The 21,415-nt window shown below is 48.5% G+C and overlaps 1 protein-coding gene across 1 annotated transcript; it reads left to right on the top strand.

Moving 5' to 3' along the window:
- The first annotated feature begins 483 nt into the window (after positions 1 to 483).
- TUBA1C (tubulin alpha 1c) lies at positions 484 to 11,108 on the top strand. The gene is made up of 4 exons (XM_066368784.1): positions 484 to 603; positions 4,718 to 4,940; positions 5,083 to 5,231; positions 10,038 to 11,108. Exons 1-4 carry the CDS (start codon positions 601 to 603, stop codon positions 11,010 to 11,012), a joined length of 1,350 nt encoding a protein of 449 aa, XP_066224881.1. The 5' UTR covers positions 484 to 600; the 3' UTR covers positions 11,013 to 11,108.
- Positions 11,109 to 21,415: the final 10,307 nt, after the last annotated feature.

The raw sequence follows: 21,415 nt of genomic DNA, 5'->3' as shown, positions 1-21,415 counted from the left end.
CTTCAGGCCAACTGGTGGTAATGAAAACCTGCAAAGGACAACAAGCCTACTCTCTTTCTTGGACATTCTTCAGGCCCCCAGAGCTCGGCGAGGCGGAAGCAGCCGGGCCGGCGGCTCGCAAGCCGGGCGCCTAGCTGGAGGCCACGCGTGCCTTCCTCGGGGGTCCTGGTCCCCGAGTGGGGCGCGCAGCGGGAGGCTCTGCGCTTCAGGTGCTTCCATTGCTTCTAGGTGGACTCTTTGCTTTCCTACAATTTCCAGTCTCCACCCACTCTCGGGCCCCAAGACATCTCCTCCCCTTCCTAGTTCTTCGGCTCCTTCCGAAAAGTTTCGTTTGAACTTTTGAACTCACCAATCAGCGGTGCGCTCCCTCCCTCTCTCCGCCGCTCCCGCCCGGGGCCACGCAGCTGGAGGCGGGGCCACAGGGGCGGGGCGGCTTGGGTTTCCGCCCACCCACGCATTAGGCTGCTATATATTGTCCCGCGGGCGGCGGGTTGACTCACTTTTCCGTCGGATTCCTTGTGGTCTGTTAGGAAGAGGTTTTTGTTGCTCGCCGTTCCGGTTTGCCTTCTCAAGCCCCTTGGAGCTTTACAAGTCGTAGTAATGGTGAGTGGGTGGTCTTGGCCGCAGGGGTGGGGTGGGGTGGGGGGCGGTGAGTGGGAGATTGGGAGAGGGGAGAGGGAGCAGTCCGCGTGGGTGGCAGGCCCCGGGTTGCACGTGGTGCCGCGTCCCGGAGGTCTCTAGGCAAACTGGCTACTAGTGACTGAGCTGGGAAATCGGAGCTCACTGGGCAGATTCCTCTTTGGGCCGGAAGACGCGAGCCGGCACTGCCATCGGTGGAAGTGAAAATCCCTTTTTTTTTTTTTTTTTTTGGTAAAGCGCTTTTAGTCCTAGTGACAGGGTATTTATTGTCCTAGGGCCAGCCATCATCACCCAAAGGAGGCTAGCTCCCAAGGACTTGAAGAAACTAGAAATCCCTCCCCTCCCATATCCCCAATGACCTCACCTTTCCTTACGCAGTGGAAGCACCTGGACTACCTCTTGCGCTTCCGCACGGAAGGTGGAAGCACGAGAGCCTCTCCAGCGTCCTGTGTGACTCGCTGCTGAGTCACCTGTGGCCGGGCTCTGGGGAGAGGTTCCAGTTGCAAGCAATCCACCTGAGGGTTGGAGGCAGGCTCCTCCTCACGTTGTCTAATCCTGCATTTCTGGTGTTCGTTAAGGCTGGACCTTTCTACTTTAGCCAGGTTTTTTTCTAAAATGTCCGTTAAAGGATATTTTCTTGTAAAACTACAGAATAAATTAGTACTGACGGTGTATTCTTAGTTAAACATGAAATTATACACAGCTCGAGTGTGGTCTATATAGCTTCCACAGTTATTAAAAACAGCCTCTGTTGCTCTACCATGTTTTAAATCCATTGTGTACCAAATGTTTCAAAATAGTATCTTTCTTTTGAAAAAGAAATACCGAATAGTGAGCAAGTTACATTCTTCAGAGATAGCTAGTTACCAAAAGTATGTCTAACTGTAACAACTTGCTTGAGTGCTTTTCACCAAGCTAACCCCCAAATACTGGTAAAAGTGTGATTCAGAAAGTGTAACTGTTTCAAGCAGTGATTTTTCAACCGGTCTGCCGCAAGAATTTGTAAAACATTACTATTTAGTCAGGGGTACTCTTCCCTTAGATTGTACGATTTTAAAATGACAGCCATCACAACAGTCTGGTGTGAATGAATCAAAATTATACTTTTTTTCTGTCAGATCAGCAAAAAATAATGTAATGCCCAGAATTTAGCAACTTTTAAAATTTTCTTATTGACTTTATTGGGGTGGTATTTGTTAATAAAACCATATAGATTTCAAGTGGTTAATAAAGTTATTAGGTTACATCACCTGTAAATTACACTGTATTCACCCCAAGTCTCCTTCCATCACCAGTTATTCCCTTTTATCCTTTTCTACCCGCCCCCCTTGCAGTATGTTGTCTGTGTCTATGGAATTTTAGTAATTAGTTTGTGTGCTGTGAGATGGAAAAAGGCTGAAAATCTGGTTTAAAGTGCAGGAGAGGAGCTGCGGCAGACCTATTTCATCAATCACAGATGAGATTAAGAGGTTTTTGTATTGTATTTGTTGTTTTTTGTTTTTGTTTTTACAAGAAACTGAGTGCTTATCCAGTTAAAGCTAAACTACAATAATTGACTCCACCTGTGTCTCTCCATCTCCCTAGAGATTGGAGAGCACAGTCTAAATGAGGAATCTGGTTAGGGTGAAGAACAAAGTAAGTTTTGAGGCTCATAAATCTTCAATAGATTTGAGAGTATCTTCTCAGATACTTTATCTCCTCTGGTTTTCTCTAACTTTCTCCAGCTGTGGAATTTCCAAAGTCCATTTAAAGGTATGATGATGCAATGGTAAATAGTTAAGGGCTCATTAGAACAAACAACTCCTCTTTCTCCCATAGCCCTGGAGCTGGGCAAGTAGATGCAGGTGATCCCTGAGCTTGCTATGTGATCAGGAGACCAATTGTTTTATGGGAAGTGTAGGTAGGAAGGAGGGGACCATAGTCAAAGGTTGTGAGTGATTAGGGTTTTATTATCTCAGGTTATGAAATTAGACTCTTCGAGATCTGAACTGGTGTTGAATTTTTTTAAACTAATTTTGTATTAGTGGCTTTTAAAAACTTGAAGCCCTCTTATTTCAGGAGAATGGGAGATAATCAACTTTTTTTTTTTTTACAAGGACAGAGAGAGGGTTAGGTAGGGACAGACAGGAACGGAGAGAGATGAGAAGCATCAATCATCAGTTTTTCTTTGCGACACCTTAGTTGTTCATTGATTGCTTTCTCATATGTGCCTTGACCCCGGGCCTTCAGCAGACCGAGTAACCCAAGTAACCCCTTGCTCGAGCCAGTGACCTTGGGTCCAAGCTGGTGAGCTTTGCTCAAACCAGATGAGCCCACGCTCAAGCTGGCAACCTCAGGGTCTTGAACCTGGGTCCTCTGCATCCCAGTCCGACGCTCCATCCACTGTGCCACCGCCTGGTCAGGCAAGATAATCGACATTTTGAAAGTCTTGCTAATCTCCAAAGTAGCTGATCTGGTTTATAATAAAATACAATATACACCCTTTTATGTTTACCTCTTAAGTCTTGAGTATAGATGTTCATTGCTTTGTTTTTACTAAACAGGAATGAGTTTGGTACCATAAACTATTTTGTTCAGCATATAAAGGAAAACATTTTCTCAATAGTATCATTAAATTATTGAAACTAGACTTTTTCAAGTGCCAAAGATAATATGAGCATTTTACTAGGAAATCACTAATTTCCAATATTAGTAGATTGTTGGTGACATTTCTAGCTTTTATTAACATGTGTCCCCACCCCCAACCTCGCCCTCCTTCTCTCAGGACTGTTGATGGTGAAGGAGAAAATGTTCTTTAAGATTAAACTCTTCCACAGGATTAAAAAGCTGCCTCTGACCAGTTTCTAAAACACTCACTGTACAGCTAACTGCTGCTTGGCTGGCGTTTTCTCCATGAGTCATACGCCTGTAGTTTGCTGGTTTAAGCTGGTTTTAAAGGGAGAGAGAGGCTCTTTTAAAGAATAGAATTAGGGATCAGAATGAGCTCAGTAGTTACACAATCACACAGAATGAATCAGAAAAGAAAGGCGCCTGATCAGGCGGTAGTGCAGTGGATAGAGCATCGGACTGGGATGTGGAGGACCCAGGTTCAAGACCCCGAGGTCGCCAGCTTGAGTGGGGGCTCATCTGGTTTGAACAAAGCTCACCAGCTTGGACCCAAGTTCGCTGGCTTGAGCAAGAGGTTACTTGGTCTGCTGTAGCCCCACGGTCAAGGCACATATGAGAAAGCAATCAATGAACAACTAAAGTGCCACAACAAAAAACTGATGCTTCTCATCTCTCTTTATTTCTGTCTGTCCCTATCTATCCCTCTCTCTGACTCTCTGTAAAAAAGAGGGGAAAAGGCAAATTTTACATGCTTTAAGGCTCATCAAGTACATTTCTTAGAAGCTGGAGGAAAATGTTTTGCTATAGAGTAGCTTTGTCTCTCTAAATGGTTGAAACCTGACCTTGAGGTCCTGGCTGGTTGGCTCAGTGGCTAGAACATCGCCCTGGCATGTGGAAGTCCTGGGTTCAATTCCCGGTCAGGGCACATAGAAGAAGCAACCATCTGCTTCTCCACCCTTCCCCCTTCTCTGTCTCTCTCTTCCTTTCTTCCCTTCCCCTCCCCTCCTGCAGCCATGGCTCAAATGGTTTGAGCAATTTGGCCGCCATGGCCTTGCTTCAGGAACTAAAAATAGTTTAGTTGCCGAACAACAGAGCAGCAGCCCCAGATGGACAGAGCATTGCCCTGTAGGGGGCTTGCTGGGTGGATCCCAATTGGAGCACATGATGGAGTCTGTCTCTCTGCCTCTCTGTACTGTTTTTTTAAAAAAAGCTTGACCTTGAATACCTAATATGGCTACAACGCGAGGGTATGGTTTCTAGTCTGCCTAGTAGTTCATTAACATTGGTTTCCCCAAGCATTTTCTCTGAAGTGTAGTCTTCAACAGTGTCTATTGCTTGTGCAATAGTCCCGGGTCAGGCCTTCAGAATGGTGGTCATCTATCCTGAAGTTTAGTCATTTAGGTGTGAATCATTCCTGAATGTCCCTATCTGATGTGTCATATTCTGACATTTTCCTTTCTTCCTCCTATAGCGTGAGTGCATCTCCATCCACGTTGGCCAGGCTGGTGTCCAGATCGGCAATGCCTGCTGGGAGCTCTACTGCCTGGAACACGGCATCCAGCCCGATGGCCAGATGCCAAGTGACAAGACCATTGGAGGGGGAGATGACTCTTTCAATACCTTCTTCAGTGAGACAGGCGCTGGCAAGCATGTGCCTAGGGCAGTGTTTGTAGACCTGGAACCCACAGTCATTGGTGAGTTGATCTCAGTAACCTGAGTGAGATCCCAGGGGTCTGAGACAGGAAGTAAGTCCTGGGGGCTCTGTGCCTGCCCTGGGGTTAGGCAGGCTGGTGCAGGTTGTTAGTGACGGGTGGCCGCCTGGCTTCCTTTTTCCAGATGAAGTTCGCACTGGTACCTACCGCCAGCTCTTCCACCCTGAGCAGCTCATCACAGGCAAGGAAGATGCTGCTAATAACTATGCCCGTGGACACTACACCATTGGCAAGGAGATCATTGACCTCGTCTTGGACCGAATTCGGAAACTGGTAAACAGTACTTTTTTTTTTAAATGAGAGAAGGGGAGATAGACTCCGGCATACGCCCTCACCAGTATCTACCTGGCAACCCCCATTTGGGACTGATACTTGCATCAGTCAAACCACTGGCTGCGAGAGGAGAGGGAGTGGAAGAGAAGCAGATAGTCACTTCTCATGTGTGCCCTGAACGGGGATCAAACCTGGGACATCTGCACCCCAGGTCAATGCTGTGTCTAATGAGCCCGCCGGCCAGGATCACAGTACTTTATTTAAAAGTGGAATTAGGCCCTGGCCGGTTGGCTCAGCGGTAGAGCGTCGTCCTGGCGTGCAGGAGTCCTGGGTTCGATTCCCGGCCAGGGCACACATGAGAAGCGCACATCTGCTTCTCCACCCCTCCTCCTCTCCTTCCTCTCTCTTTCTCTTCCCCTCCTGCAGCCGGGGCTCCATTGGAGCAAGGATGGCCCGGGCACTGGGCACTGGGGATGGCTCTGTGGCCTCTGCCTCAGGCGCTGGAATGGCTCTGGATGCAGCAGAGCGACCCCCTGGAGGGGCAGAACATCGCCCCCTGATGGGCAGGCCGGTGGATCCCGGTCAGGCGCATGCGGGAGTCTGTCTGACTGCCTCCCCGTTTCCACTTCGGAAAAATGAAAAAAAAAAAAATTAAAAAGGGGAATTAGAGTTTTAAGAGACCAAACTACAAGAATCATTCTTTGCACACTAAAATAGGCCTTGGGCTGCTTATTATTAAATAACTAAACTTCTAAACCAGACAGTCCTGGGTTATGGGACAACTGTTTGGGGGAAGGGTAAGTGCTCTTTCATTTATTTCTACATCCTCTGGGCAATTGCTGACTCCGTGAGGGTAGTTTACCAGGAGTCAAGGTGAGAACCAGCAGGCTTGGCCTTAACAATTTGACTGAAATAAGATCATTAAACAACTTGTTCTTAAGCTTCCTGCTTCAAGCTGAGACATCCCCTTTTAGGTTATCTTAGTTATACTGAGTGAGTAGGTAGTTGACTAGAAAAATCTGGATTGGTGCCTTATGTTAGTACAAAAAGTTCAGAGCTCAAGAAGCCAGTATAATACTGATTAGAAATGGCCAACACTAGAAACTTGTTCTTTTGTTTGTTTCAGATTTTATTTATTGATTTTTATGAGGGGGAGAGGGATGGGAGCGAGAAGTATCAACTCAGTTACTTCAGTTCAGTTCATTGCTTGCTTGGCGTATGTGCCTTGACCAGGCAAGCCCAGGGTTTTGAGCCATCAACCTTAGCATTACAGGTCGACAGTATCCACTGTGCCACCACAGGCCAGGCAATACAGGAATCTTTCAACAACACTGAAAATGGAGTCAGGGGAGCTCCCTTTTTATAGAAGTAAGTATTGGTCATTGAAATTTGGAAGACATTAAGATTTAAGCACGCCTGATCAGGCGGTGGCTCAGTGGATAGAGCGTCGGACTGGGATGCAGAGGACCCAGGTTCGAGACCCCGAGGTCACCAGCTTGAGCACGGGCTCATCTGGTTTGAGCAAAAGCCCACCAGCTTGAACCCAAGGTTGCTGGCTCCAGCAAGGGGTTACTTGGTCTGCTGAAGGCCCACGGTCAAGGCACATATGAGAAAGCAATCAATGAACAACTAAGGTGTTGCAGCACGCAACAAAAAACTAATAATTGATGCTTCTCATCTCTTTCCGTTCCTGTCTGTCTGTCCCTGTCTATCCCCCTCTCTGACTCACTGTCTCTGTAAAAAATAAATAAATAAAATTAAATAAAAATCTAAACACAAAGCAATAGGCTTACTTTTCTACTAGAGTTCAGAGCAGTGGGGACTGGCACCTTGGCAAAAAAAATCTCAGGCACTTGTATTCACATTGCTGAAGTTGATAAGTGTTCCGTATGGGTCATTTTTCTTATTTTAAAGATTTTACTTATTTTTTTTACAGAGTGGTAGTTAGAGTATGAAGTATCAACTCGTAGTTGCTTCACTTTAGTTGTTCATTGATTGCTTGTCGTATGTGCCTTGACCCGGCAAGCCAGGGTTTCAAACCAGTGACCTCAGTGTTCCAGGTCAACTCATTTTCCACTGTGCCACCACTTGACCCATACATGAAAAATGTATGGGTCATTTTCATTAAGAGTCTGGCAATCATTAATTGTATGTATGACTCTTATAAGTAATTAACCCCAAATCAAGAATGAATACTTGGGTAGAGTAGCTTGTTGGGAAAACCGCATTACCTTAAGCCTAGCCACAACTGGCCTATTTCAGAAAGAATGGCCTTGCATTATTCATGGCTTCATACTTTTCCAGATGTTTATCATAGTCTCCCCAGCAAAGTTGGGTTAATGGTTCCTATGTTAACAAGTCAAGCTTCAGCTACAAGTACTGACTTAGAGATCAGGACCTGCCTCTAGAGACAAATAAGCCTAGTAAAAGCCACTGAGGTTTTAGGAGTGAAGTTCATTACCAAAACAATTGCATTTGTCCTTGGTGTTACTGTGTCCATGTGAAGTTTAATGGATATACAGTAATTGGTAGACTGGGATCTGCTTTGTACATTGATCTCATTCAGTGTATGGACCCACTGAAGAATTAAACCCTATGAGGGGTTGGGACTCAATGTCCACAAATCTGGCACCTTTCAGAAGTGAGTTGTCAACAGAATGTTTTGTTTGAAAGGTCAAAAGTCATCTTTTTTTTTTTTCAGAGACAGAGAGTCAGAGAGAGGGATGGACAGGGACAGACAGACAGGAAGGGAGAGAGATGAGAAGCATCAATCATCAGTTTTTCATTGCGAGACCTTAGTTGTTTACTGATTGCTTTCTCCTATGTGCCTTGACCGTGGACCTTCAGCAGACCGAGTAACCTCTTGCTTGAGCCAGCAACCTTGGGTCCAAGCTGGTGAGCTTTGCTCAAACCAGATGAGCCCGCACTCAAGCTGGTGAACTCGGGATCTCAAACCTGGGTCCTCCGCATCCCAGTCCTATGCTCTATCCACTGTGCCACCGCCTGGTCAGGCAAAAAGTCATCTTTTAATCGAGTTGCAGTTTGCTAACCGGAATAGCTCAAGTTGAATAGTGGAATGCCCAAAAGGTCTTATGAAATTATGATAGTAAGTCATCTCTCCCAGAGTGATTGGGCTTTTGGGTGACTAGTACTTACTGTGCCGAGCACTGTTCCAAGTACTTGTAATTGTCAACAACTTGAGGTAGATTTCTATCCTTACTTACTAAACAAGAAAACTGAGATTGAGAAGTGATGAATTCAGTCAAAGACACAACAAGGAACTGGTAGAGCCAGATCCAGACCCAGCCTGACTCCGATGCCAATACTAGGGCATTTCTGTTGTATTCCAGCTCAGAAAGCAGCTGCCAGATCTTTGTAAAACATCCATTGTATGGAGCTGGTGGTCCTAGGCCTGCCCTTGGTAGTTCTCCAACTGATAAGTTGTCCTTGTTTTGTGGTCACAGCAAGGGCAACAGAGGTTGCCCTCCCAGTTGCTAAAACTTAGGCCCTGCAGCTATTCCAGACCTCGTGATTCTTTTGCCTTCAGAGATGAAAATAGTTCATTGTTAAATAGACTTTTAGCAGACTCTCCTCTCACCCTGGGAGTTGATTATGAAGTTCCTCTGAATCACTTAGCACTTCAGAAACTTTTTTTTTTTACAGAGACAGAGTCAGAGAGGGATAGATAGGGACAGCAGATGGGAGCGGAGAGAGATGAGAAGCATCAATCATCAGTTTTTTGTTGCGACACCTTAGTTGCTCATTGATTGCTTTCTCATATGTGCCTTGACCATAGGCCTTCAGCAGACCGAGGAACCCCTTGCTCAAGCCAGCGACCTTGGGTCCAAGCTTTGCTCAAACCAGATGAGCCCACGCTCAAGCTGGTGACCTCGGGGTCTCGAACCTGGGTCCTTCGCATCCCAGTCCAACATTCTATCCACTGTGCCACTGCCTGGTCAGGCCAGAAACTTTTTATGACTGCTTTCTTAGCAAACATTCAAAAGATTTTTCAAATCTCAATGTAATAATTAATGGATTTAATAAAGATATCGGGCCCTGGCCGGTTGGCTCAGCGGTAGAGCGCCGGCCTGGCGTGTGGGGAACCCGGGTTCGATTCCCGGCCAGGGCACATAGGAGAAGCGCCCATTTGCTTCTCCCTTCCCCCTCCTTCCTCTCTGTCTCTCTCTTCCCCTCCCGCAGCTAAGGCTCCATTGAAGCAAAGATGGCCCAGGCGCTGGGGATGGCTCCTTGGCCTCTGCCCCAGGCGCTAGAGTGGCTCTGGTCGTGGCAGAGCGACGCCCCGGAGGGGCAGAGCAGCGCCCCCTGGTGGGCAGAGCGTCACCCCTGGTGGGCGTGCCGGGTGGATCCCGGTCGGATCCCGGTCGGGCACATGCGGGAGTCTGTCTGACTGTCTCTTCCCGTTTCCAGCTTCAGAAAAATACAAAAAAAAAAAAGATATCATAGCAGGCCCTGGTCACTTGGCTCAGCGGTAGAGTGTCATCCTGGTGTGTGGATGTCCAGGTTTGATTCCCAGTAGGGCACAGAAGAGAAGCGACCATTCTTCTCCACCCCTTCCTGCTTCCCCCATTTCTTCCCCCTCTTCTTCTCCGCAGCCATTGCTCAAATGATTTGAGTGCATTGGCCCTGGGCGCAGAGAATGGCTCTGTGTAGCTTGCACCTCAGGCACTAAAATTAGCTCGGTTGCAAGCATGGCCCCAGATGGGGGTTGCTGAGTGGATCCCAGTCAGGGCACATGAAGTTGTTGCAGTTTTCACCAAGGCTAACATTAAAACTTTTCTTTTCCAGGCTGACCAGTGCACAGGTCTTCAGGGCTTCTTGGTTTTCCACAGCTTTGGTGGGGGAACTGGTTCTGGGTTCACCTCCCTGCTGATGGAACGTCTCTCTGTTGATTACGGCAAGAAGTCCAAGCTGGAGTTCTCTATTTACCCAGCACCCCAAGTTTCCACAGCTGTAGTTGAGCCCTACAACTCCATCCTCACCACTCACACCACCCTGGAGCACTCTGACTGTGCCTTCATGGTTGACAATGAGGCCATCTATGACATCTGTCGTAGAAACCTTGATATTGAGCGCCCAACCTACACTAACCTTAACCGCCTTATTAGCCAGATTGTGTCCTCCATCACTGCTTCCCTCAGGTTTGATGGAGCCCTGAATGTTGATCTGACTGAATTCCAGACCAACCTGGTGCCCTATCCCCGCATCCACTTCCCTCTGGCCACATATGCCCCTGTCATCTCTGCTGAGAAAGCCTACCATGAACAGCTTACTGTAGCAGAGATCACCAATGCGTGCTTTGAGCCAGCCAACCAGATGGTGAAATGTGACCCTCGCCACGGTAAATACATGGCTTGCTGCCTGCTGTACCGAGGTGATGTGGTTCCCAAAGATGTCAATGCAGCCATTGCCACCATTAAGACCAAGCGCAGCATCCAGTTTGTGGACTGGTGCCCCACTGGCTTCAAAGTTGGCATTAATTACCAGCCTCCCACTGTGGTCCCTGGTGGAGACCTGGCCAAAGTGCAGCGAGCTGTGTGCATGCTGAGCAACACCACAGCTATTGCTGAGGCCTGGGCTCGCCTGGACCACAAGTTTGACCTGATGTATGCCAAGCGTGCCTTTGTTCACTGGTATGTGGGTGAGGGCATGGAGGAAGGAGAGTTCTCCGAGGCACGTGAGGACATGGCTGCCCTTGAGAAGGATTATGAGGAGGTTGGAGCAGATAGTGTCGAGGGAGATGATGATGGTGAAGAATATTAACCTGTTTTAATGTTACATTCTATTCACTTGGAACTGGTTTTCTGCAAAGTCCATTTTTATCCTAAATTTGTCAATAAAGGTGATTTTAAATGTAAACTGGCTGCTTCTGTATCACTTCTGTAAACACTTGTTTCACTTATTCAAGGCTCATTGGGGATGGAGGCCAGCAGATGATCCACCTGATCATTTGATCCACATTTCCTAGTGGCTTCTGTGTGCCGTGTATTGTGTAAGTGGTTGTCTGTTTCACTTAGACCTCAGTAGATGGCGATAAACTCATTCCTTAAGTGAGGCAACAGGCTCAGACTTGGTCAATGTTTCTTCAACTCCTATGTGAGTGGGTCACCTGTACGTATGAAAGTGCAGATCCAAATCTGTAGATCTGAGGTAAGGCTTCAGCTACTGTTTTTCAACCACTTTTCAGGTGATTTGCCTGGTCTGCTGTGACCACATATGAAATAAAGAGGGGGAAGTAAAATAGGTGGTAAATGGTGGGAGCCGTAAAATTCAAGTAAGCAGCCAGATTGTTATGACTATTATCAGTATTTAATTAAATATTAAATGGGAAGGACTTGGAATTGTGCTGATACACTCCACACCTAGCCAAAAGTTTCCATGTTAAATAAGATTGTAGAGGGCCAGGTCTTCCTGTGGGCAGCCACAGCAGCCTGGAGCACGGAACAGCTGTGCCATCTGCTTAGAGGTCTACCTCCATCGCCTACAGCAAGCCGGCCATCCACACACCCATCTATTGGCATCTGTGGTCACGTGTGAGTGCGCCAGCCTCAGACCAGGGTCTGTCTGTCCAGGTCTATGGCCACCCAGCACAGCAGGGGAGCCAGGCCTCAATAGGGCTCAGAGTAGGACTCGGGCAGAGGGCACGGCAACCTTGGCAGTGCTGGCCCTCCCTGCCCGGCACACTCATCAGTTTTAGCCCAGGCTCCTCCAGCCCCAGGCACTGGACCCGAAACTACAGGCACATTAGGGGACCTGCAAGCTGCCCTGTCTCAGAGTTCTAGGGTCCCCTGAGCTGCTGATGGCCTCAGTGGGCCACCCTGGGTACTCAGAAGGCAGCAGGTGTGACCTCTGCACCAGTCGCCTTGGATTTGGTTTCGTGGAGACTGGTGTGCCTTTTGCTGTCAAAAATAAGTTACTGCCTGATGAGGCAGTGGCGCAGTGGATAGAGCATTGGACTGGGATATGGAGGACCCAGGTTCGAGACCCCGAGGTCGCCAGCTTGAGTGCAGGCTCATCTGGTTTGAGCAAAAATCACCAGCTTGGACCCAAGGTCACTGGCTTGAGCAAGGGGTTACTCTGCTGTGGCCCCAGTCAAGGCACATATGAGAAATCAATCAATGGACACCTAAGGTGTCACAAAGAAAAACTGATGATTGATGCTTCTCGTCTCTCCGTTCCTGTTGGTCCCTATCTATCCCTCTCTCTGTCTCTGAAAAAAAAAATAAGTTACTGCTTGGGGAAAATGAAGTTGGCTGAGACACAGGTTGTAAGTCACAGGTGATTTTAACATTGGTACTTGACTGAGTGTATGTCAGGAATATTTGAAGTAGGGGACTAATAAGGAAAATTGGACAATGATGTGTAAGCAGGAAAGCTTGGACAGAGGAGTTCCCGCATCGGGATCCTCTCGCCAGCACCTGGTGGAAGCAGTGTGGTTCTTTTTTTTTTATGAATGTGAGATGAGGGGAGATAGACTCCTGCATGCACCCTGACCAGAATCCACCAGGCAACCCCCATTCTGTGGAAGATGCTCAAATCAACAGAGCTGTTTTTAGCACCTGAGGCTGATGTGCTGTTCACTGGGACCAACTGAGCTATCTTCAGCACCATGCTCCAACCAGTCACCAGTGGAGCCAATGGCTACAGGACAGGAAGAGCGAGAGAAAGGAGAGAGGGAGGAGGGAGAAGCAGATGGTCACTTCTCTTGTGTACCCTGACCAGGAATTGAACCCTGGACTTCCATACTCCTGGCCAGTGCTCTGTCCACTCAGCCAACTACCAGGGCCATGCAGTGTAATTCTTGAGGGGGGCAGGAGGGAGCTACTAGGTAAACGTGGGGGAAGAAGGGGCATTGGCTGGAGAGCTTGGTGGTTGGCACTCAGGTACGAATTGTGTGGTCTATAAGGTTGAGCTGAGCAATGGAGAAGAGCAAGGATGACCAAAAGGCCAGGCCTCACGCAAAGGGAGGAACTGGTTTTGGTGCTTGGGTGCTAGACTGAATGAAAATGCCACACAAGTGGCAGGAGATGGAGGCAGGTGCAGAGCTGCAGATGTGTTCACCTTTTCTCCCTGACCGACCTTATTTTGATGCTGCTCAAGAGTAAAAATATTCCAGTAGACCAGAGCCTGGGGGAGAGCAGAGTGCTGGGGCTTAGGGAGGAATTTCTCCTTGAAGTGATGATTTCCCCTCCTGTGCTGGTGAGAGAGTGAATAAAAGTTAGCCAGCAGCAAGAATAAATTATACTCCAAGGTCTAGGTCACTGCTTTGTGGCTGACAACCAAATCTGATCTGCCCTTGACCACAAATAGAAAGTCTGGACTCAGAACTGCAGCCATTGCTGATGCCTCTGAGACTCGATGGGGATAAATGGAGAAAGCCTAAGAGGGTGCAGGCTTCAAGATAGGCCAGGGCCCCAGATGCTGGCTATGCGGACCCAGGGCGTAGGCTGCCCTCCCCTGACAGATGAGCAATCTGCTTCTACCCCATGGAGGCCACTGGACGCTGAGGGCCCAGTGGGCCCAAGCATAGCTGCTTTGTGCTGGAATGAGGAGGAGAGAATGGCTGTGAGGGACCGGTGTGCTGGCCTGTCTACCTGTCATGCTAAGTGTTTGGGAAGCAGCTGGCTAATGCCTCTGCTCCCGTGGAGGTTGTCAAACAGCCCACTGTCTGGGCAGAGGTAGCCAGGTATATTTGAGCTTTGAGAGAGCCTCAAATTTAGGCCTCAGAGTTCTGGAAGGTGTGTGGCAACCCTGAGTGGGGCTGTGGGAGGAAGAGGAGACCCCATCAGCATGGAGGTGTTCTGGGATCTTCACACCTGTGAGGAAATGTCGTACCCATTTCCACAGCTAAACAAGTCAAAGTTCAGAGAGAGTAAGTATCCAGCCTAAGACCACAGAGCAAGAGGATGAAATGGAATTGACCCCAGAACTCTGACTTCACTCTGCCCAGCAGCCTCCAAGCAGGACCACAGAAAGCGGTCACAGCACTTGAGGCCTTTCCAGTTCTGGGTGAGGAGGGCCACATCCTGGGGTGAGTCAGGCATGAGGCCCACAGAAGCTAGACCTTGTGTGGAGCACTGGATGCGGCCACAGCCACAGAAAGGAGATCTTGTTATGCTGTTGACTGTTAGATTACCTCCCAGGGGCCCCATTCTGGTGTCCAGGTGGACAGCACGCTAGTCCAAAGGAGCAAAGCCAGCTGGTCCCCACTAGCCAGGCTGTAGCCTTCCTAGTGAGGGGGCTTTCTTGTCCAGGCCTCCCTCTGAACTTAGTAAATCAATTCTCAGATCATGGAGATGATAGTTTCCTTGCAGGGTAGCTGTTTCCACCTTCCTGGACTCCTGCTGACCAGACAACAGCCATGGGTCAGAGAGGACAGCTCACATCTGGAGCATCACTACCCTAAGCACAGGGGCCAGAGTGGTAGCCTCCTGTCAGCCAAGGCCACAAGGTGAAACTGGCAGAGATGGTCCAGGCGGCTGATGGCTCCTGCAGTCCAATGCCAGGACAGCTGTTTTGGCAACATAGGGTGGTATAAGGAGGAGAAAACAGACAGGTAGGGAAGGTCCCCACCTTCAGCCCCATGGAGCAAGTCCCCGTTTGCTGACATCTCATTAACCTATCACTGCCCCATTCATTCCAAGAGCCTGTATCTCTGAGTTCATTAGTCCTGAGAGCAGGATCTGGAAAATGGTTCTTCCTTCCTCTAATGCTCCTGGGAGTCGAGTCTGCAGCAGCAGAGAAATACTCAGCAGCAATGAACCTCCAGAACTAGAGACATGTCTTCTTTAGTCATAAAAAAGAAAACGCTCTTAAAACACTTGTCTCACCACTATAAGACTTTTTTTCTCTTAAAAAAATAAGAACACTGGCCCTGGCCAGTTGGCTCAGCGGTAGAGCATCGGCCTGGCGTGCGGGGGACCCAGGTTCGATTCCCGGCCAGGGCACATAGGAGAAGCGCCCATTTGCTTCTCCACCCCCCCCCCACCTTCCTCTCTGTCTCTCTCTTCCCCTCCCGCAGCCAAGGCTCCATTGGAGCAAAGATGGCCGGGGCGCTGGGGATGGCTCCTTGGCCTCTGCCCCAGGCGCTAGAGTGGCTCTGGTCGTGGCAGAGCGACGCCCCAGAGAGGCAGAGCAGCGCCCCCTGGTGGGCAGAGCGTCGCCCCTGGTGGGCGTGCTGGGTGGATCCCGGTCGGGCGCATGCAGGAGTCTGTCTGACTGTCTCTCCCCGTTTCCAGCTTCAGAAAAATACAGAAAAATAAATAAATAAATAAATAAATAAAATAAATAAGAACACTGACCTGTGGTGGCGCAGTGGATAAAGCGTCGACCTGGAAATGTTAAGGTCACCGGTTCGAAACCCTGGGCTTGCCTGGTCAAGGCACATATGGGAGTTGATGCTTCCAGCTCCTCCCCCTTTCTCTCTCTCTGTGTCTCCCTCTCTGTCTCCCTCTCTCCTCTCTAAAAATGAATAAATAAAATAAATAACTAAAAAAAAAAAAAAAAGAACAAAGCGTCAACCTGGAAATGCTGAGGTCACCGGTTCAAAACCCTGGGCTTGCCTGGTCAAGGAACATATGGGAGTTGATGCTTCCAGCTCCTCCCCTCCTTCTCTCTCTCTGTCTCTCCTCTCTCTCTCTTCCCCCCTTCTCTCTCTCTGTCTCTCCTTTCTCTCTCTCTCTCTCTCTCTCTCTCTTTATCTCTCCCTCTCCTCTCTAAAAAAAAAATGAATAAATAAATAAAAATAAGAACAAGCCTGACCTGTGGTGGCACAGTGGATAAAGCATTGACCTGGAACACTGAGGTCACCAGTTCAAAACCCTGAGCTTGCCTGACCGGGCGGTGGCGCAGTGGATAGAGAGTCGGACTGGGATGTGTGGAAGGACCCAGGTTCGAGACCCCAAGGTCGCCAACTTGAGCGCGGGCTCATCTGGTTTGATAAAAAAAAAAAAAAAGCTCACTAGCTTGGACCCAAGGTCACTGGCTCGAGCAAGGGGTTACTCAGTCTGCTGAAGGCCCATGGTCAAGGCACATATGAGAAAGTAATCAATGAACAACTAAGGTGTTGCAACGAAAAACTGATGATTGATGCTTCTCTTCTCTCTCCGTTTCTATCTATTCCTCTCTCTCTCTGTCTCTGTAAAAAAAAACCCAAAAAAAACAAAAACAAAAACAAAAAAAAACCCTGGGCTTGCCTAGTCAAGGCACATATGGGAGTTGATGCTTCCTGCTCCTCCCCCCTTTCTCTCTCTCTTTCTCTCTCTCTCTCTCTCTCTTTCTCTCTCTCATTCTAACTCTCCTCTCTAAAATGAATAAATAAATAAAAATTTAAAAAATAGGAACAAAATATTAAACTTTCCTAATTACACAAGAGTTGTCGACATTCACAAATTAATTTAATTTACTGGGGTGGATATCACTCCAGTCTCACCCCTGTCACCCTTCCGTCCCCACACTCTGTCCTTTTTTTTTTTTTTTTTTTTTTATTCATTCTCTACAGAGACAGAGAGTGAGTCAGAGAGAGGGACAGACAGACAGGAACGGAGAGAGATGAGAAGCATCAATCACTAGTTTTTCATTGCGCGTTGCAACACCCTAGCTGCCCTTTGATTGCCCTCCCATATGTGCCCTGACCGCGGGCCTTCAGCAGACCGAGTAACCCCTTGCTGGAGCCAGTGACCCTGGGTTCAAGCTGGTGGGCTTTTCCTCAAACCAGATGAGCCCACACTCAAGTTGGCAACCTTGGGGTCTCAAACCTGGGTCCTCTGTATCCCAGTCCGAGGCTCCATCCACTGCGCCACCGCCCAGCCAGGCCCCACACTCTGTTCTTATCAAATCTCACTTGGCTCACGGGAGATGTCCAGCGTGACAGAAAACTAATACCGAAATGCCCTTGGCAAAAGTAATCATGTCCAATTATACTATTATGACAATCGTTTCAGTTTTTTAAGTTTCATTCATTCACTATTTTGGGAAAACCTTTTTTTTTTTTTTTGTATTTTTCCGAAGCTGGAAACGGGGAGGCAATAAAACAGACTCCAGCATGCGCCCGACCGGGATCCACCCCGCACGCCCACCAGGGGGCGATGCTCTGCTGCAACCAGAGCCATTCTAGAGCCTGAGGCAGAGGCCACAGAGCCATCCTCAGCGCCTGGGCAAACTCTGCTCCAATGGAGCCTCGGCTGTGGGAGGGGAAGAGAGAGACAGAGAGGAAGGAGGGGGGAGGGGTGGAGAAGCAGATGGGCGCTTCTCCTGTGTGCCCTGGCCAGGAATCGAACCCAGGACTCCTGTACGCCAGGCCGACGCTCTACCACTGAGCCAACCAGCCAGGGTGGGAAAACCTGTTTGGTGCAAGCACTCTGCCAGGTACTACAGGGAATATATTTAGTTTCTTTGTCCCCCTCAGAGTATAGAGACAGATCATCTAGGTACAACCCTGATTCAAGGCAGTATATGCCACATGTCAGGAGGGGAGTTGGTCACATGTGGCAGCCACTATTGCATATCTACCCCAAAGCCATCCCAGCTGGTTGTTTTACCTGCCAACACAACTTGGTTCTGTTCAGCTGCTGCAACCATGTGCATCAGGGGAGGCTGGGCCACCCCACCACCAGGATGAATCTTAGTCTGAGCTGATCAAAGTAATTCCTTGCCAGAGATTGGTTGAGGAAATATCATGTGATGCAATTATGGAAATGAAAGGTGAGGTAATGTCTGCTGGTTGTAGACTGGAGGGGAAGATGTTCTTGGGAAAATTTTCTTGCTCTTAAAAAGGAATGCAGGAAAAGGATTTTCTGATTTGCAACCCTTGGATATTATTGTGTGTGCACATGATGCTTGAAGTTGCTGTAGTCATCTTACGACTACAAGGGGACAAACATGAGGACAAAAGCTAACACTCTGAGTGTGGTACAGCAGAAAGATCAAAAGAACCTGGGTCTTTGATAGGATGTTGAGCATCTGAATTAACCAGTCCTGAAATTCCTCTGCTTCTGGGTTTTCCGTTATGTGAGATTATAAATCACCTTTGACCGAGTGGTGGTACAGTGGTAGACCATAGGCCTGGGATGCTGAGAACCCAGGTTCAAAACCCCAAGATGGCTAGCTTGGGCGTGGGCTCATTCAGCTTGAGCACAGACTCACCAGCTTGAGCTCGGGGTCACCAAAGCTTGAACATGAGATCATAGATATGACCCATGGTTGCTGGCTTGAGTCCAAGGGCTTGAAGCCCAAGGTCTCTGGTTTTAGCCCAAGGTCACTGGCTTGAGCAAGGGGTCACTGGCTCAGGTAGAGCCCCCTGATGAAGACACATATGAGAAAGCAATCAATGAACAACTAAGGTGTCATAATTACAAATTGATGCTTCTCATCTCTCTCCCTTCCTGTCTGTCTGTCCCTGTCTTTCTTCCCATCCCACCTCCCCACTAAATAATAATAAACAAACAAACAAATAAATCCCGTTATCGTTTAGAACATTTTGAGTTCGGTCTTCTATTGCTTCCTGCCAAAGCTTTTTAACTAATATAAAAGCCTTATGATAGTTCATAGAAACGTTTAGTAAAATAATAATAAAAACATTAAGGCCCATTTCAATCTGTATAACCCTCTGGAATGCAAACATTGCCCCAGGAGAGATTCCATGCACCCTTCCTCTCCTTTGTTTTTGGCCTTCCTCTGGCAGCAGTTCCTAGTCCACCAACTTCATCTGCTTCTTCTTGTCAGCATTCCCAGGAGTATGGGCTAGACTTAAACTATAAATTGAAACCACACAGAGAACATCTGCAGGGCCAAAAAATGTCCTGTCTTCCTTTTTACATGACACTGCAAATGGAGCCAGAGTCGGATGTGTGGAGAGCAAAAGAGCAAGAAGGCCCTTTGAGAGAGTCGCCCTCCCAGAAAGCCTGATGCCCGGATGGTCCCAAATCTTCCAGAGCCTGAGGAGCTTTAAGCTGCCCTTGCAGACAAGGAGATGGTGCCAGGTGACTCTTGTGACAATCAGACCAGACTGTGGCTCTAGGGTGAAAGGGTCACTTGACTCATTGTTCCCCTGTGTGGGGCACTTGGGCCTTGAGAGGAGAAAGCCTGAGAGGCCTTTTCTCCTTTTTTGGCCCATTTGGTTTTCTCTACTTTTCCTCTCTTCTCCAGTCTCTGCCCCACCCCTCATCTTCTCCTCCCTTCACTTCCATTTTTCTCTCTTTGCCCTCCCTGACGTATCTCCCCCTTCTCCCATCCCCATTGTCGCTATCACGTCCCTTCCCTCCAGCCAGGCACCAGCACAGCATGCGCTGCCTGCCGAGAGAATGTGCGTTGGGCGTGAGGCCGTCCCGCAGAAGCTGACAGTTGGTCCTCCCTGGCTGGGAGACCCACTGGCCTTGGCCAGGCCCAGATGTTAGGCGAGGGCCCACGTGGCTGGCAGGCAGAGGGCACTCAGGGCAGTTTGTAGGGTATCAGACTCTTTGAACTTGCAATTCAGCTGTCAGCCTGCCTCGCCCTGCAGGAGATGGGATGAGATGAATGGCAGAGGGTCACGATTGCAGAAAAGAGCCTCCTGGCGGCTGGCCCAATGGGCAGGAGTACTGGTCCTGTCTCATCTCATGCTCATGCCCCTGCCAGCATCGGAAGGGTGATCAAGTCCCCTCTAATAGGGACCATTAGCCAGGCCCTATCTCTTCACAGCCCACAGAATTGTAAGTAGTTGTATGGCCAGTAGCCACGGCCACCATCACAGCCGCCTGGCCCATGCAAGTTCGCATTTGATTCGGACAGACGGTAATGAAACAACAGAGCCAAGAACTGGTGGGCCATTACCTTTAATCCTAGCTCACACCTGGTGGGTGAGAAATACACACAGTGGGAAAACACTTCCCTTTCCATTCAGGGCTCCCAAAGCCACTGACTCATCTGAGTTTTCGAGAACCAAAGGTTTCTACCTCACCAGCCTTATTCACCTCTGTTCCCCATCTCCTTCTCTTTGCACAAACTCTGCACAAACTAGCTTCTCCTTCAGCACTCTACCATCTTGGCTGCCTCTTCTCTGCAATGCTGATGGCAGGATCTGAGAGAGAGAGCCCCCGGTCTGCCTCATCTTATAGTGTAGAAATTAAAGCCTATAAGCCAATATATTGTACAAATAAGAAAGTTTCTGATACAAAGCCACTTATCTAAGGCATAAATGGGATTCCTCATAAAAGTGCACCACCCCACATCACACAACAGTCAAGGGTGTGGGGAAAAGCTTAGTTTTGAGAAGACCTTAGTATTAGAAGGGAGGGAAAGGCTTAGTCTTAGAACTAAGCCTTAGGGTATAATGACTTTGCCGGCTTACAGCCTGTCTCCCACCCAAAGTGAGCAAACATATACATCATATTTACAAACTTATTTGACCAACAGCAGTCCTTCTCATCTCAGCATCTTCGTTAGGAAAATGAGGGAGGGGGGCTTGGGTGATCCCAGAATTCCCCACCTGCTCTAACTTTCTGGGGTTCCAAGCTGAGGGGCTCAAGGCCATGCGTAAAGAGAGGGAGTGGTCTGCCATATGGGCCAGCGTAAAGTCTGCATCTCCTTTGGGAAGTCCTAGTAAGTAGAGTTGAGGAGGAAACTCCTGCCCTCCTTGGATTCCCTGATTATGGTCTACTCTGACCATGAACCCTTCAACTGGGGTGAGATCACATGGATGTTCCAGCTCAGAACATTCCAGGACAAGTTGTCGCTTCCCCTACTCCTTCCTTCCCACTTGTTTATAGGAACTGCCACTTGTCCTTGCCTGGAGGATCTTGGGAAATCACCCTGTGAAGGGAGAGCTCAAAGCTCCTACAGTCTCTGAGACCCATCACAATCTTTTTTTTTTTTTTCTTCTTTTTTACTGAGACAGAGAGAATATCAGAGAGAGGGATAGATAGGGACAGACAGACAGTAACAGAGAGAGACAAGAAGCATCAATCATCAGTTTTTTGTTGCGACACCTTAGTTATTCATTGATTGCTTTTTCATATGTGCCTTGACCACGGGCCTTCAGCAGACCGAGTAACCCCCTTGCTCAAGCCAGGGGCCTTAGGTCCAAGCTGGTGAGCTTTGCTCAAACCAGATGAGCCCGCACTCCAGCAGGTGACCTCGTGGTCTCAAACCTGGGTCCTCCACATCCCAGTTCAATGCTCTATCCACTACAC

Source organism: Saccopteryx leptura, chromosome 2, assembly GCF_036850995.1.
Source record: "Saccopteryx leptura isolate mSacLep1 chromosome 2, mSacLep1_pri_phased_curated, whole genome shotgun sequence".
Lineage (NCBI taxonomy): Eukaryota > Metazoa > Chordata > Mammalia > Chiroptera > Emballonuridae > Saccopteryx > Saccopteryx leptura.
This window is presented reverse-complemented; position numbering and strand designations above follow the sequence as displayed.